The sequence below is a fragment of the Festucalex cinctus genome, chromosome 5 (genome assembly GCF_051991245.1).
Source record: "Festucalex cinctus isolate MCC-2025b chromosome 5, RoL_Fcin_1.0, whole genome shotgun sequence".
NCBI lineage: Eukaryota > Metazoa > Chordata > Actinopteri > Syngnathiformes > Syngnathidae > Festucalex > Festucalex cinctus.
This window is the reverse complement of record NC_135415.1, coordinates 28,882,464-28,898,212: the sequence shown is the minus strand read 5'-3', so window position 1 is coordinate 28,898,212 and position 15,749 is coordinate 28,882,464. Positions and strand designations below refer to the sequence as shown.

The window sequence follows — 15,749 nt, the reverse complement described above, 5'->3', positions numbered from 1 at the left end:
GATGTAATTGTATAAAACGCTCGTCATCTTTTGGTACAGTCAACATGTTGCCGCACACGTCAGGTATGTCAGTGACTTAATGTCCTCTGAACAAAGATGCAATGCAGTCTCAGTTATCATCAAAGATACGTAGAATGGGGCTGGGAATAAATTACATAAGGGAAGCGAAACCACGTGGACAATAACATCTTTAGCATCTATTTTTTTTAATTATTTTTCCGACAAGGCAAAGTACATTTTAGCATCAAGAGTACATTTCTTTGTATAGACAAATATACAACACAAAGCACTCAACTGCCGAAGAATAATACAACTTGGACTGATTTACAGGGGAGAAAAAAAAATAAAAAAATCAATATGTGGTTAAGAAATGTTGCACCACCACTGAATACATTCTTTAAGAGGTCCTGCTTGGCAGTATTGTAATTATGGTCCACAATGGCTTTTCTGGGTGTTACACAAATGATTTATTCTAGTTTAAGTCTTGAGTTTTCCCTCTACGTGCTATGAGTCGGAAATTAAATATATTTTGAAATTGTCATATTTGGCAAATGTTTCTTCTAACATGAGCAGACTGAGTGCTCTTCCTCCCTCTAGTGGCTGCCTTTAACAAGTACAGGGCTTTAGGCGAAAAAAAAAAAAAAAAAAAAACATCACAGGGACACAAATGCAGTACTGTACTAAGAACTTTAAAAAGTGAAAATAAAAAGTCCTGATGAAAGGACACAACAGCATCATCTGTGTAGCGTCTAACTGCATTGCAACGAGAGCGCAGAAAAGCCAACAAATCAGTCAAACAAGCAGCTCATTGCAACAAAGCGCATACTTCTATGCTATTGCAATGTCCTTTCCTAAATTACAGCATAACTTCAAATATTCCCTTGCACTATACAAAATATTAAAGCACACCAAAAAATAGCTCTAAAATCTTAAATGTATCATATAACTTTGAAGTTGCTCAAATAAATACTTCATGGATAAACTTACACTTATGGCTATAGTGATTGTCCGATGGAAAGTATGAATGACATGTTTGACTTACATTTGAACAACAAAACAACATACATCTGGTCTAGTTTCAGTGATTCATAAGAAAAGAGCCTGAATTCAAAGACTTCTAGGGTGGAAAAAAAAATAAAAATATTTGGTGGAGATATCTTAGTCCGGATGTGATTGATTTCCTGTCTGGGTCATGTTCTGAAAAGGTTGACTGACTCGAGGAGAACAACGGGACCAACAAGTGACCCGCAAGTCACTGCTACATTCCTATCTGGGCTGAACCGAAAACACATTGCGGAGATTCAGCGCAAGTCGACAGGGGAGCTCAGCAAATACTTGACGATGTAAATGTCTCTTGTAACGGCACATAGGGACCAAATGGATGTGCACAAACATAATGGAGCAAGTGTGAGCTAAGAGTTCAAAAGGTTGATGACACACCTCAATGTCCATATTGCTAATGTAAACATGTCAACTCCACGTGGGCCACACGATTGCACCTTCTTATACATCAATAACATAAACTAGATAAACACAAAAGTAGTACGTACTTTCAAAGACCACTTTTGCTTGGCAGAATTGAACGACATACTAGTTTTGCAGCACTAAAGGATGACTTGAAACGTGTCCAATAACAGCAATCTTATTTTTTTAAGTTATTCACCACCACACTTTGTATAAAACTGTCTTTTTAAATCTAAGTGAATGTGTCCTTAAGCTGTTCCAACTTACATTTACTGACACATTTTCTCCAATTACAAAATACAAACATAATCAAGAGTGGCAGTAGGTGACCCCAACGGTGGGAGAATACGTAATACTGCAAAATACTCCATTTTACTATTCAACATAACCCTTGGCAGTATTTATTGAACCGCGAATGAACCCTGACTGCTTCACGAAAAGATTCACTATTGTCACACGCTCGATATAGCGGTCAAACTATGGCAGTGAAAGGATCCAAATGTTCCCTTTGAGCATTGTGAGGAATCATCAGAATTACTACTGACAGTCAATATAACATAATGCAAAAATATGGAATATGTCTGACTTCAAGAGATAAAATTACTAGCACAACAAAAGCTTTGTTTGTGTTCAACTGGTATAGAATTTGTCAGTAACAAGCGTGGTGCTCTGCCCCCTCTGCATTGACCTCAAAATGTGCTCCGCACAAACAAAGATTGGACTTGTAGATACGTAACACTTCCTGACCCTTGACCCTGCCAAAATCATTCAGACTTCACTTACATGTGTCCGCATGACAATACATAACATATGATGTGGTTCAGATTGTGAAATGAGTGGCAGTGAAAAGACCATTAAATATACACAGACAGTTATGACCATCTGTCAAAAAAACAAAACAAAACAAAAAACTCCCAGACATACAAACGTAAATTCCAATAGTTAGGACATTGTGTAAAACATAAATAAATAAAAAAAAATATAATTATCTGCAAAATCTTTTCAACCTATATTCAATTGAATACACTTCAAAATAAGACATTAAACTGATAAACATTATTTTGAATTATTTTTTTATCCCTGCAAACATGTTGCTAAAAATGGTGGTTAGCTTAAATCAAATTCAAGTTGAAATTCTACCGTGCAACGCAAAAGCCACATAACACAAAGAAATGACGCCAGCTTCTCTGGGGCCAAGCTCACGTGAGATGCACTGATACAAAGTGGAAAAATTGTGCTGTGGTCTGATGAGTCCACATTACAAATTGTCATTGGAAATTATGAACTTTGCATCCTCCGAGCAAAAGATAGTTTTTCAGAGACAGTGTCTGTTTATTTCTGCACGACAATGTCAAGCCACATTCTGCATGTGTTTACAACAGTGTGACTTTGTACTAAAAGAGCGCAAATACTAGACTGGCCTGCCAGCAGTCCAGACTTGTCTCCCAGTGAAAAACGTGTGGAGCAGAAGAATTCCACCGATAAAGCTTCAAAAATTCATGTACTCAGTTCCCAAACAGTGCGTGTTGTTAAAAGGAAAGGTGATGTGTGGTAAACGTGCTTCTTTGGAACGTGTAGCTGGCAACCAATTCAAAATAAGTGACTATTTGACCCCCCCCCTCAAAAGTATCAATTACAACACTGAATATCTTCTCTATGCAGTCTAATCAATTGAATTTAGTTTAAAAAAAAAAAATGCATTGCTTTTATTTACGTTTTACACAATGTGCCAACATCATTGGAATTGGCGTTTGTAGTACAACACAGCTGACATATAAAAAACTATAAATACTAAAATTGACAACAAAATAATTCAATAGAGAGGGTAACAATACAGTGAGTGACATTTGAGAGCAGTGCAATAAAAAAAAAGACGCACAATTAAATATAAGAATATTGTGTACAGGTGGAAAACGCTTTTCAACAAACAGTGGGAATAGACTGAAAGGCTTGAATGGAAAAAAAAGTGTACAGTACTTGAACCAACAAACACTTGTGATTCACATATGGCATGGAAACACACACACACAACTCATACCCAAATGAAATGGAATGACCCGAGGGTGCCTTTTTGATTTTCCTTTTTTTTTTTTTTTTTCCTAGTCACGGAAAAGCACTGCGAGTCTCCCGCAGAGCCTCTCGGTGTCACCGCTCTAGGCGATCGCCTCCTCCAGCGCGGGCAGCAAGCCCTTCTCTGTTAGGTGAGCCTTGAGAGAATTGAAGATGTAGAGCTGCTGGTCGGCACGCAGGGCCAGAAGCTGCTGGATCACCTTGCTCGGGTTGGGGCCCCTGAGAGGAAGTAGCAAATCATGCCAATCAAAAAAACAAAAAACAAAAACAAAAAACACTTCGGGAAACGACCATAGAGTTTTTGAACAAACATTTGATTGTTTACCTGATGAAGCTAGCAATGTAGACATTTACAAATGTGGCCATGAGGTACTGGCAGTCAAATCGGTCCATTATGCCACCGTGTCCTGGAATAGTGTTGGCAAAATCCTGGAAAACAACATATTTAATATTGCCTTAGAAGTCCCATATCCGGCTCAGTGCCAGCTAGGGTTAGCCATTATTTAAACCTAGACTTTAAAACAAACACAGTAAACTATTAAACCAGTTAACTACCTAGGCCTAGTCATCTAAATATTTGATAAACATATTGAGAAGCAAGCCCAGGTCCAGGCCATGCAAAAGTAGCGACGTACCTTTATCTTAAAGGCCCTCTTAAAGCCGCTGGCGAAGAATCCACCAAATGGTCCGACGATGGAGGCGAACGTGGACAGGGCGATGCTGTGGATCTGGAACGGATAGAGACGAACTGTGGTCTGCAGACACAAGTGGGACAAGATTAGATGGAGACAGTCAGTGACGCCACAACTACAAAGACAATTAAGTTTTGTGACCACATTCGGTGTACTCGTGTATTAAATCAATTTCCCTCATTGAGATGAACTGAAATCCCCGTAATCCCTTCCCGACTCTGACAATCCACCAGCATTTCTGGTATGTTTTTAATGAAGGAAAATAGCACTGTATTGCAGAAAAAAAAAATATGAGAATATGAGGAAATATACCGCCTCCATCAAGTGCAATTACTTTAACAAGTGGCATGCGAGTGACATCAGAAACTGGCTAACTAATGCTGCGTTCTCACCAAAAGCGAGGGATGGCGATTCGGCGGCGCGTTTGCATTGTAGTCAATGGAGTTGGCGCGCAACGGAACGAAAGTGCGTGGGAGCGGCGCGGATGACGCGTTTCGCGCGCCAGCGAAAATCCGCACATTCGCGACGAAAATCCGCACATTCGCCGAAGTTAAAAAAATTGAACTTTTTGCGCGTTTCGCCTCGCGGTAGCCAATCGGCTTTGAGTACGTGCAACGTCACACACGGCGTGCTCGCCTATTTGTCACCCCGAGCGCAACAACACGGCCAGCCGTGACAGAATGATGATCAAGAAAGTGCTGGTAATTCTGTTTACTTGCTTTTGAACTGTACCGAGTTAGCAGCAGTGCTTATTATTGATGCCAAAGCTATTTTTAGCACAAATGCCGGCCGCCAGATTGCCACTAAAAAAATTTTTTTTTTAAAAAAGAGCAAAAAGTGCTATCACGTACCTCAAAAAAGGAGAAAATAGTGCCACAGCTGTTTTGTCCCAGGAAAGAAGTGGATGTAGTTGGCGGCGGCCGCTTTTTGTTGACTCGCTAAAGTGCTCCACTTCCTTGTTCACCAAGGGACACGCCTCCTCCGCTCCGGTGCGCACGAAAGCCCGAATGAGTGGCAACCGTTCCAAAAAAAACTCTCGCGAATGAAGCGTTCCAGTTCGCCTTTTCGGATTTGGTGAGAACGTAGCATTAAGCCTGGTACATACAAGGATTTGTTTGTCAAATCTTAAAATAGTTGGAGCTGCCCCTTGTGAGTGTTCTCTTTATGTATTTGTGTGTTTCACTGTTCATTTATTGTGGTGTACACTTGAAGTTAAACGAATAAAGAAATGTAAAAAAAAAAAAAAAAACTACACTTCCTCCTCTTCTTCGGCGACAAGGTTATTTGCATGATACTGGCTGAGCTTACATTTTCTGACACGTGCTAGCAGTTTTTTTTTTTTTTTTTTAAACAACATTGCAGTCAAGCCTAATCCTTCAGTCAGAAGATGCGTCGGACCCTCCTGTACACTCAAAAAACAAAAAACGCTACATGGTGATGTATTGATACGTCTTATGTAGGGGTGTGAATTGCCTAGTACCTGACGATTCGATTCGTATCACGATTCACAGGTCACGATTCGATTCGATACCGATTAATCCCGATACGAATTTATAAGTCGATTGTTGCGATTTTTTTCATTCAAATTTAGAAAATACTAATCAGTAAGCTTGTAGAGTGTAAGATTTATATGAAAATGTATTATTTATTTATCTGAAATTTCAGTCTTATAGAGGTTGTAATCTGTTTCATGTTTGAACAGCATTAAAATAAAATATTAAGGCTTAACGTTCCGTTCATATAACATTCTTCCATGCTCAAGGTGTGAATCCTAAAAAAAAAAAAAAAAAAAAAAAAAATCGATTCTGGCGATTATTGAATCGATTCGAGAATCGCGCGATGTAGTATCGCGATATATCGCCGAATCGATTTTTTTTTAACACCCCTAGTCTTATGTATGGAAAGAGTCAAGTCAAGGTACGACCACACTTCTTGCTCATCCAAGTGTGAGGGCATTTCATGTCACAATGCCGTGGACTCACCCATCCAGTGACAGACTCGAGGATGCTGGGAAGGTTGTAGTCCTGAAGCTGGAAAAGTTCCGGCGGCTCGCAGTCCACCTGGAAACTGTTGGAATCGTTGTTGAACTCGACCGGACACACGAAGTAGCGGTAGCCTGCCATCACGTACGAGAGCTGCGAGGGAAAATCAAGGTTTCAAGATGACTTAGTTGCAGTGATGATGCGTAACTTGTCATGTAGCAAAAAATGAAGATCTAAACCAAGTGAAGCCATGTTTTCACCAAGCTACAGTTTTGATGATTTGAAACAGGATTCTAAACTACTTGTTTGGCTTCACGCAGAGACACACGAGAGAATTAAACATTGATTTACATTTGCCTAAAAGACAATATAATACTAAAAAAAATAAGTCACCAGGATGCCAAACAAAATGGTAGCAAAGAATCCACCGATGAAACCCTCCCACGTCTTCTTTGGCGACAGCTGTAGATGACACAGCACAAGTATGTAGTACAGCTCGTTAATACACATGGAACATGGAGCCTAACACACGGAACACGGCATCAACAGTGCGCCACCAAATGGACCAACCTTAATGAGAGGGGTGCGGCCGAAGAAGAAGCCAAACATGTAGGCCATAATATCATTACAGATCACGCAGGAAATTGGCACAATAAACCTGATTTAAAAAAAAAAAAAAAAAAAAAAAAAAAAAAAAAAAAAAGAGAATGAAAATTGTTTAAAATTGGGTTCAATCCTGCAACACCTTTGCTCCTTATTTCTACGTTATTGTGATTTTGAATGCTGCACATTAGGAAAAAAAAAAAAAAAACATCTTCAAGCATGACATTTTCTGCAAATTGAACAAAATGTGTTTACATACCAGATCATCCCTTCAAACAGGTTGTGAATGATGAGGTGAGACTGCGTCACAACAATCAGCAGAGTCACGTGAGTCCACCCAAACTGATGGAATAAGAAAAATTAACAGGTTTCCAGTTTTTGAGCACCAATTTCTACAGAGAGTTGTCTATAATTGATTTGTATTTATTTATTTTGAAAGGGCTAATGCATATTAATCAACATTTTACAATGTAAATGTTGCCCAAGTTAGCTAAAATAAGCTAATTTTCATTGGCAGTCCCTTGGGCGGATGTAAGAGCCAGCCTACGAGTCATTAAAATCACAAATCAATTTCCAATATACAATAACGAAATAACGAGTCAATTTCTTGTACATATATACAATAAAAATCAACCTGTTTCTTTTCCCACTCTCTAAGCCAACGATTCTCAAAGTGTTTGATATCTAGGGCAACCACTTCCCCCAACGCGCACACAAACTGATTCCCTCTCGCAGGCCTCATTAATAACCCATCTTCCCTCAGGACGGATGCTACTTACCATGTAGAACTGAAGGCGGTAGTGCTTCTTCACCAAACTCAGCACAAACATGCAGAAACCTGAAGTGTGAACATGCTCAATCAATGCAATGCAATGTCCGTTACAGGCTAATCAATTCAGTCAGAATTCAGGTCATCTTTAACTCATTTGCTCCCAAAGACGTATTTATACGTTTTTGTTTGTTTGTTTGTTTGTTTTTTTATGCTAGAGCATACAGAAGGCTTTGATGCAGCCTCTGAACTGAAGAAAACGCTTGAAGCAATGGTAGTTATTGCAAAAAGAGCCAGCGGGTGACAGCAGAGTATAAGAGATCAAACAGAGCCATGTTGCAAAAAACGCTCTTCCGCACTGTTTTAAACAGATTTGTGATTAAACTTAGCTATATTCTAATGCCAATTGCTGCAAAACGGACACAGATAGAAATAGCCTTTTTTTTTCCCTGATGAAAGAAGAGATGCAAATTTTTCTTTTGGTAGATTCCACGTTTTATAGCAATAGAACACAATACTCTGTGGGCCTTGCAAAAGCAGTCAAAATCCAGTAAAGGGGTTGCTTTAGTGAAAATGGGTGGGTGTGAATGAGTTCAAGAAACCAATTCATTCTAATCTGACTTGAGCTAAAAGGCCCAATGTTGATTATGCAGCAGAGTGTCTCAAGGTTGCTCCATCCTAATAATCGTTTAGTGTGAGGACTGACGAGACGGTGCCCTTGCAGATCAGTCATAAAATGGCAATACAAATCACTTGTCTCTTATCAGCTCTTATTAAAAATTGTCTTGCTTCTTTTTTTTTTTTATAGCCCCAAAGCCTTTATGGCTGAAGAGGAAAGAAACCAAGACTTTCCATTTTATCTAATACAAGGGGAATCCATATGTGGCATCTTCAGTCTATGCCCTTTACAACTACATGTTTCTGCTTGCATTAACTACATAAAAAAACAAAAAAAAACAAAAAAAACGGGCAGCTCAAACCCACCAGTGATTATGGACCACTACCATGACAATGAAAGAGATTAGTCAAATAGCTTTAATAATTACTGTAGCTAGTGTGATTCAAGTGTTGTACCTGTGAGGTAGAGGGCAAAGGAGATAAAGCGGTGGTATTTGCTGAGGATGCGAAGCGGCTCTTCCCTTTGCACCAGTGTGAAGAAGTAATCTGTGACGGTTTCGCCATAGAAGAAGTAATTGACACAGAGCAAGAAGTACCTGTCGGGAAGATCGTTGACACGCTTATCTCACGCGCTTTACGACGGCAACATGCGTGTTCAAGTGTCTCTTATAAGAACAAAACTGCAAAGCATCACGCCTGATGGGAAGATATTGGATTCGGAGCAGGGAATCAGAAAGGGAAAACCGTCTTCACCAATTTGCTACAGAATATTTCCTCTGCCTTGGAAAAAATATGCATACCCTCTGAATGTTTGCACATTTTTACACCTCATAATCACAAACTTATTGCAATTTTAGTTGATGAACACAAAGTAGCATATAATTGTGAGGTGGAAATGAAAATGTTATAATTTTACAAGACTTCTGAAGGCAACAATGGGACTTGATAGGGGATATCAGAGGACCAGGGTGTGAATATAAATGCACACTACACTTTTTAAGATTTATATTTGCTTGATTTTTAAAAAAAAAAAAGGTACAATATATCATTATTTTTCCACTTTACAATTATGTAAGGTGCTATTTTGTGTTGGTCTGTCACAAAAAAAAAATAAAAAATCCATTCAAGTTTCTATGGTCACAAAATTTTGAAAAAGGCCAAGGGGTATGAATACTTTTTCAAGGCACTCAAAGTTGTTTTTATTGTTTATGACATGACAAGGATTGTCATGATAAGGATGAACATCACAGGGAATACAAATTTAAAGTTCTACCGTATACCACTGCAGCCCTGCTTTACTTTGACTTACAATCTAATACCTACTCTAAAAAAACAAAACAAAAACAGTTTAGACAACAAACCTCAGCACATCTGCATCAAAATAGACAAAATATGAGACAATATGATAAGAAAAAAAAAAAAAAAAAAAAGTCATTTTGTACGTGTAGGTGCTCACCAACTGAGTGTCCTGAACCATGGCAGATGATACGAGTGGTAAACACTGTAACCGATGGTGATGATTTCTTGAAAGCATTTGATCTGAACACACAGGACCTATGCAAGGAAACGCACAATTTACAAGTGAGGAAAAGGATCATCCATATTAACTCTTTGACTGCCAAAAACGTTTAATCACGGTTAATCAAATCACGATGTATACCGCCATAAACGTTAAATGACGTCAACTACGTTTTTTTTTGTTTTTAAACAATGGGAAGTGCAACATCTAAGTGCAGCGCTGCCTGGTCAATGGGTGGTAGAATCGAAATCACTCACTAACTATGGCCACCAGATGGCAGCATTGTATCTCTTCAATGGGCTGCCAAATTAGAATGAAACATGACGAAATCTGATGAAATATAGAATGATTTCAAGGATGGCGTGAATGATAACGTTTTGATAACGTGTGGCAGTAAAAAGAGTTAATGAAGCATTAGAAATTGTTTGATTTGAAGTTGAAACTTTTTTAACAAATGAACTTTATAGAGGACAACCAGTGCCAGATGAACATCTGTAAACTGCTCGTTCATCCAATATTCATTCTAATTCTAAAACTGTGACTTTTCTTTTATTTATTTATTTATTTTATTTTTTAATGCAACACTGCAACAACATCCAAAACTAAGACAGTGGTGGCCAAAGACATCTGTATAATATCACATAGCTTCCATGATTGCTGCTGGTCATACTCACAATCATCATAAGCACCATGGGGCCCAAGTAGATGATCAAGAAGAAGAAGGAAATCATGGCAAGTGTAAGGATCCCTCGAACCCACCAGTTCTTCCATCTAAAGGAGATGACGACATGAACATTTTTGCTTCCTGAAGGACGAAGGAAGGTGATGTCAATTCACCTTGAGGAGAGTCCGGACAAGGCTTTATTCAACACTTCTGGTGTGTCATCGGGTGGCACTGGCACCTCGGGGACCCCCGAGTCCACTTTGGGGTCACTGTCTGTCCCGCCGTCTTTTTCCGACCTTAGCTCACTGTCTGAACCCTAAAAAGCAAAACACACATAACAGCAATTCAATAGTGACACGCGTGCCTACTGTACCTTTAAACCGGGGGTGTCCAAACTTTTTCATTTGAGGGCCACATACAGAAAATCAGAAGGACGCAAGGGCCACATCATGTTATGAAGAGAAATTGTGTTTAGTCCTAAAAATTGTACAAATAGTTTATTTGTGCTTTTGCATATTTAGAAAAATGCTAAAGTATATAAACCAATTTATTTGTAATATGGCAGTAGGGCTATGATAGTTTTGGAATTTTTCATTTTAGTTAGTTTTGATTAGTTTTCAGAGTGGTTCTGTTAGTTTTTATTAGTTTAGTTCTTTAAAAAAATGCTTAGATTTAGTTTAGTTTGTTAGTTTCAGCATTAGTATTAGTTTTTTTTATGTCTATTACTTGTGCGCAATATTTCAAAAACACCATTGGAGCGATGTCATCTTTTGGTGCTTTTCTATTGGCTGCTGCTAGATGACGTCACTTCTGTGTGACATACTTTCAAACGTCATTATTCCGGTTTATATCAAAATAAATCTACTAAAAAAATCACATTTAAAATCATTCCCAAAGGCTCTTGCATTCAATTAATTACCAAAGACTAAAACGAAGGACATGTTTGCTATAATTATTATAGTTTTGCTATAGTTAGTTAGTTTTGTAAACATAAAATGTAGTTTCAGTTAGTTTTCGTTTTTTTAAGAAGCATTTTTGTTTTTATTTTATTTCGTGAACAAAATTGTTTTTTGAATTTTAGTTTATTTCGTTCTTCTGCCTTTGAAAAAGAAGATAGAACTATGTGTTCAGTTGAACAATCACACAGCAACACAGGAAAATCAAAAAAAACAAAAAAAAAAACTCTTCATACCTCGACTGACCCCTGTGCTGCAGTGACCAAATTAGGCTTGGAGTCATCACCGCAGAGCAGATGGTCGACTGACGGTGCGCTGTGCTTCTAGCAACATAAAAGGCAAGACTCAGCAAGCGAATGTCACAATCAACAACACACAGTCACATTTTTACAAGAAATTCTGGTGGAATAATAATGTCTCAGATTGAATATTCATAGAATCTGATTACATCCTGTAATATCATCACAACAAATCCTCTCGATATCGAGAAACGCACGAACAAAATCAATCATTCTACATCTGCTGGTTCCCATGGAGACAATGGTCTTCTTTCAGGATGCTTGGGTTAAAAATAGCCCACCGTCTAACATAAACACCCCCCCCCACTACTCCCCCTTCATTATTCCTGTTAGACCGCAGGGAACTTGGAGCTCCTGTTTTTGGAGTGTTAAATTTATTACACAAGATAAACAAAACAAAACAAACGAAAACAAAAGAACATTCTCTGCTCCCACTGTAGGCACTATACGAATAAAACAAATAAGAAATGTGTTTTTGATTTTGTTTTCAATCGAGAGTATATATCAACCATTAAAATGGACCATAACTGCTTTGAAATTACAATATGTGGACCACATACTTGAAAATGACTAAATATGACAATCAAAAATCATCTTATGTCAATTCCACATTTTATTGAGACCCCAACTAATTCTGGGGTAAACGTTACCCTAGTTGCATTCACAATGTGATTTTACTTTACAATGACAAACTATGATTCAGATGGAGAGAGACCGAAACAGAGTTTATCCACTTGAAAATAAGATCGTCATTACTTTACTAGGACTCTGTCATAGTATTCATACGTTATTCAGTATCTCTAAATTCCTATTTCAACGATTCAGGAATGACATGTGGTCTATCTTACTCAACACTTAATGGTTCAGTGTCGCCCCAGTGTTTATTGAAACGTTACCATCATCTCACATATTTGAAATACTGAGAAGTTAGTCTCTCTGTGGGACCATGAGTCACAGATTCTTGGAAGGCAGATGGACACTAGTGCAAAGACTAGAAATTGTCTACAACAAGATGTCACCAAGGTTAAAAAAATAAAAAATAAAATAAAAAAGAAGAAGAAAGGAGTTGATTTACAGCACGTGTCAAAATCCAGTCCTCGAGGGCCTGAGTTCTGCATGTTTTTCAGGTTTCTCGACTGGAAAACACATGATTCAATGACCAGGATCATTATCAGGCTCCTGCAGAGCTTGCCGATGAGCTTAAATATGAACCAGCTGTGTGGGGAAACCTTAAAAACATGCAGGACTCAGGCCCTCGAGGGCCAGACTTTGACACCACTGATTAACAGCGGATGTGGGTCTTGTATACAGGGGTGGGTAATCCACATTCAGAAAGTAAATATCCTGCAACAGATTGGTTTTAGCCACAGCGACTTCTACTCTGCTGGCAGGTAAACGAGCTCATCTCCACCTGTTGAGTAGAAGCACCTGTGAGTAAAGCCAAACTGTTTCAGGATTTATACATTCTAGACCCGAATTCCCCAACCCTGGCTTGGTAGGATCACTGATGACGTTAGAGGAATCATATTCGACTCATTGGCTGCACTCGTGTATTTCAGTGACAGACTTGCCACAAAGTAGCTCGCATTTTACCTGTAAACATAATTTTATTGTGAAATCTCACGCAATACAACAGTCTACAGTCCTATTGCAGAACTAGGTTGCATTTGGCCCATGGAAAAAAAGCTTACCATTGACTTAGCATTCATACAAATATTTGACAGTCCAGTTAACAAATGGTCATTTGTTTTTGGACAGGTCATAACTCATGATGAATCCTGATGCATTTGAAATTTTTGCAAAAGCTTTTAATTAATTTAATTAATCAATCACCGTGCCCACATCCATCACTGCGCCACGCCCCCTTCCACATTCCACCCACAATTTGACAACAACAAAACCCATTTCCTGTCTCTGTTTACGCGTGTGTATGTTGCAAGGCAAAGTTGCAAACCCTATCAGCCCACTCTCAACACGGCTAGTAACCGTGGACGTAAAAACAACCAAGAATATATTTCCACAATTTCTAGCCGACGTTTATGGATGAGACGAACAGATGAGATGCACAGTAGACCTACTGAATACTATGCGCTCCATCTCAGTCAGTAAAGGGTGTATAATACTGTATTTCACATGACGTTTGAATTTTGAATTTGCTCTGGCTGTTATTGTTATTGTTCCATGACGATAGCTGAGTCAATATATGCAAGGAATCAGTTTGTTATTAAAACAACACCAACGACGGCGTCTCAAGATAAATGTGTCTTTAATACAACACCCCTTTCACATTTAAAGGGTTCCACAATTTTCGCGTGATGTACTAACGCGAACACCGTCCTAAATGAATTAGCTAGGTGGCTAGCTAGCGTTAGCATCACATTGCAATGACAGGAGCGTGTCCAAGCTAACATTACCTTGTCCTCGGGCGGCTGATGTTGTAACGTCGCTTCGGTGTCTTTGGCTCCACGGTGCCTCATCTCTGTCATCTTAGCAAACCACGGCCGAACGATAACAGCGAAGGTCCTGTGGTTCCGTGACACTTGGATTTCCTCTGGCCAAAATTCTGCACGGTTTTAGTTTAGGTTAAAACCCCGCCGAATTAAGTGGGAGTGAAGCGGAACTTAACTTCCGCTTTTCAGAATAAGTGTTCCATTTAGTTAGACCATGTTTGGTTTGGTTTATTGAACATATAAATGCAATACAAAATATAAAATTAAAGTGAAAGAAAACAAATCAAAGTTAAACAAATCAAAAATAATTATTAGTAAAGTCCGAATTTACATGTTCAAATGGAGTAGGAAGTGCAAGCTTATCTAGTCCTACCCCCAATAATTTATGTCATGAAAATGTTGTGCAGAGCAGTGATACTGTATAGTGGATTAGCCCATCTGCCTCACAGTTCTGAAGTCACGGGTTCGAATCTCAGGTGGCCTTCCTGTGTGGGGTTGGAGCTTGACGTGTTTCCTCCAGGTAGTCCTGTTTTCTGTTTTTCCCAAAACATGCATTGTAGATTAAATGAAGACTATTTTTTGTTTTGTTATGTCTTGTTTTGTTTTTCTCCAGACATCTACTGTCTGGTGTAATAATGTAACTACAGCTGTAATTAAAATTAGGAAACACAACATTGACAAACGCGCTGACTGCATAGAAAGCAAATAAAATAATAGGGATAAATAATTATATACAACCATTTGCGGTGATAAGAAAATTTGGGGTTGGTAGGCATGAGACTTTACTGAAAAAAATTTGAGGATGGGGAGGGGGGGGATGTTATAGGAAGGGAAATTATTGATCTTGCTAAATTATACATTTCTTTAAAAAATAAATATCGGATTTAAGTCTTTTAAGATGATTAATTTATAACATCGTTGTGTGTAGATTATACTTAGTTTTAAATGGTGTGCTGGTGTGCTTTTATTTTGGGAGGGGGGGGCGCAACACGCGCTACGAATTTGCTAACTTGATGATGGACGCAGCGAGTGACGTCACAGAAGCGCAGAAAAATAAATATTGTGGTCTCCGGTACATTGTGTTGCACTGCTGCCCACACAATGTTACACATTACCGAGAATTCGTTTTAGAGAGAGAGAGAGAGAGAGAGAGAGAGAGAGAGAGAGAGAGAGAGAGAGAGAGAGAGAGAGAGATTGGATGTTTTCAATAGCTATTCATTATAAATGGCGGTGTGTGTTCTTCCACTGTAGTTTTCACTTTTACCACAGAGTGGCAGCAAGAGTTCATTGAGTGCGAGCGTTTGCGTGAAAGCGTGTTTGCAGGCGTGTCAGCAGTTATATAAATACATGATTGCTCGTTACAACAGAAATGAGCAGGAGGGGGGTCGAACGCTGAAGATCCAACGGCTCGATATTATCTGACATCCCAAAGCAGGGTGTTGTTAACTTGGCTTGTAGTCGGTGAGGATGATGGCTATAACTGGGATGTGGGCGACAAGATTGCTGTATTGTCAGGGAGCATCATCAACTAATCGTTAGTTTATTAACAATCACAACTTGAGCAGATCATACTGAAACTCAAGTTGTGAATTATGTTCTAAAAAGATAACATAATTACATTATTAAGACTTTTTTTTTTTTTTTTTTTTTTTTTTTTTTTAAA

General features: G+C 38.7%; 1 protein-coding gene across 1 annotated transcript; it reads right to left on the bottom strand.

Moving 5' to 3' along the window:
- Positions 1-187: 187 nt before the first annotated feature.
- Positions 188-14,256, bottom strand: cds2 (CDP-diacylglycerol synthase (phosphatidate cytidylyltransferase) 2). Its single transcript, XM_077521169.1, has 14 exons — positions 14,051-14,256; positions 11,574-11,660; positions 10,555-10,697; positions 10,392-10,488; positions 9,655-9,752; positions 8,655-8,794; positions 7,591-7,649; positions 7,071-7,153; positions 6,779-6,866; positions 6,602-6,670; positions 6,209-6,361; positions 4,170-4,289; positions 3,860-3,963; positions 188-3,753 (listed from the first exon to the last, which is right to left on the bottom strand). The coding sequence occupies exons 1-14, from the start codon at positions 14,120-14,122 to the stop codon at positions 3,618-3,620; spliced, it is 1,449 nt and encodes a 482-aa protein (XP_077377295.1). The 5' UTR covers positions 14,123-14,256; the 3' UTR covers positions 188-3,617.
- Between the last annotated feature and the right edge of the window lie 1,493 nt (positions 14,257-15,749).

Excerpts from the sequence above, each read along its gene's own strand:
- cds2 (XM_077521169.1), bottom strand. The coding sequence starts at position 14,122 with ATGACAGAGATGAGGCACCGTGGAGCCAAAGACACCGAAGCGACGTTA. Across the intron at positions 10,489-10,554 it reads TTGTCCGGACTCTCCTCAAG|ATGGAAGAACTGGTGGGTTC; the intron begins GTGAATTGACAT and ends CATCTCCTTTAG. Across the intron at positions 7,154-7,590 it reads ACCGCCTTCAGTTCTACATG|TTTGGGTGGACTCACGTGAC; the intron begins GTAAGTAGCATC and ends TTATTCCATCAG.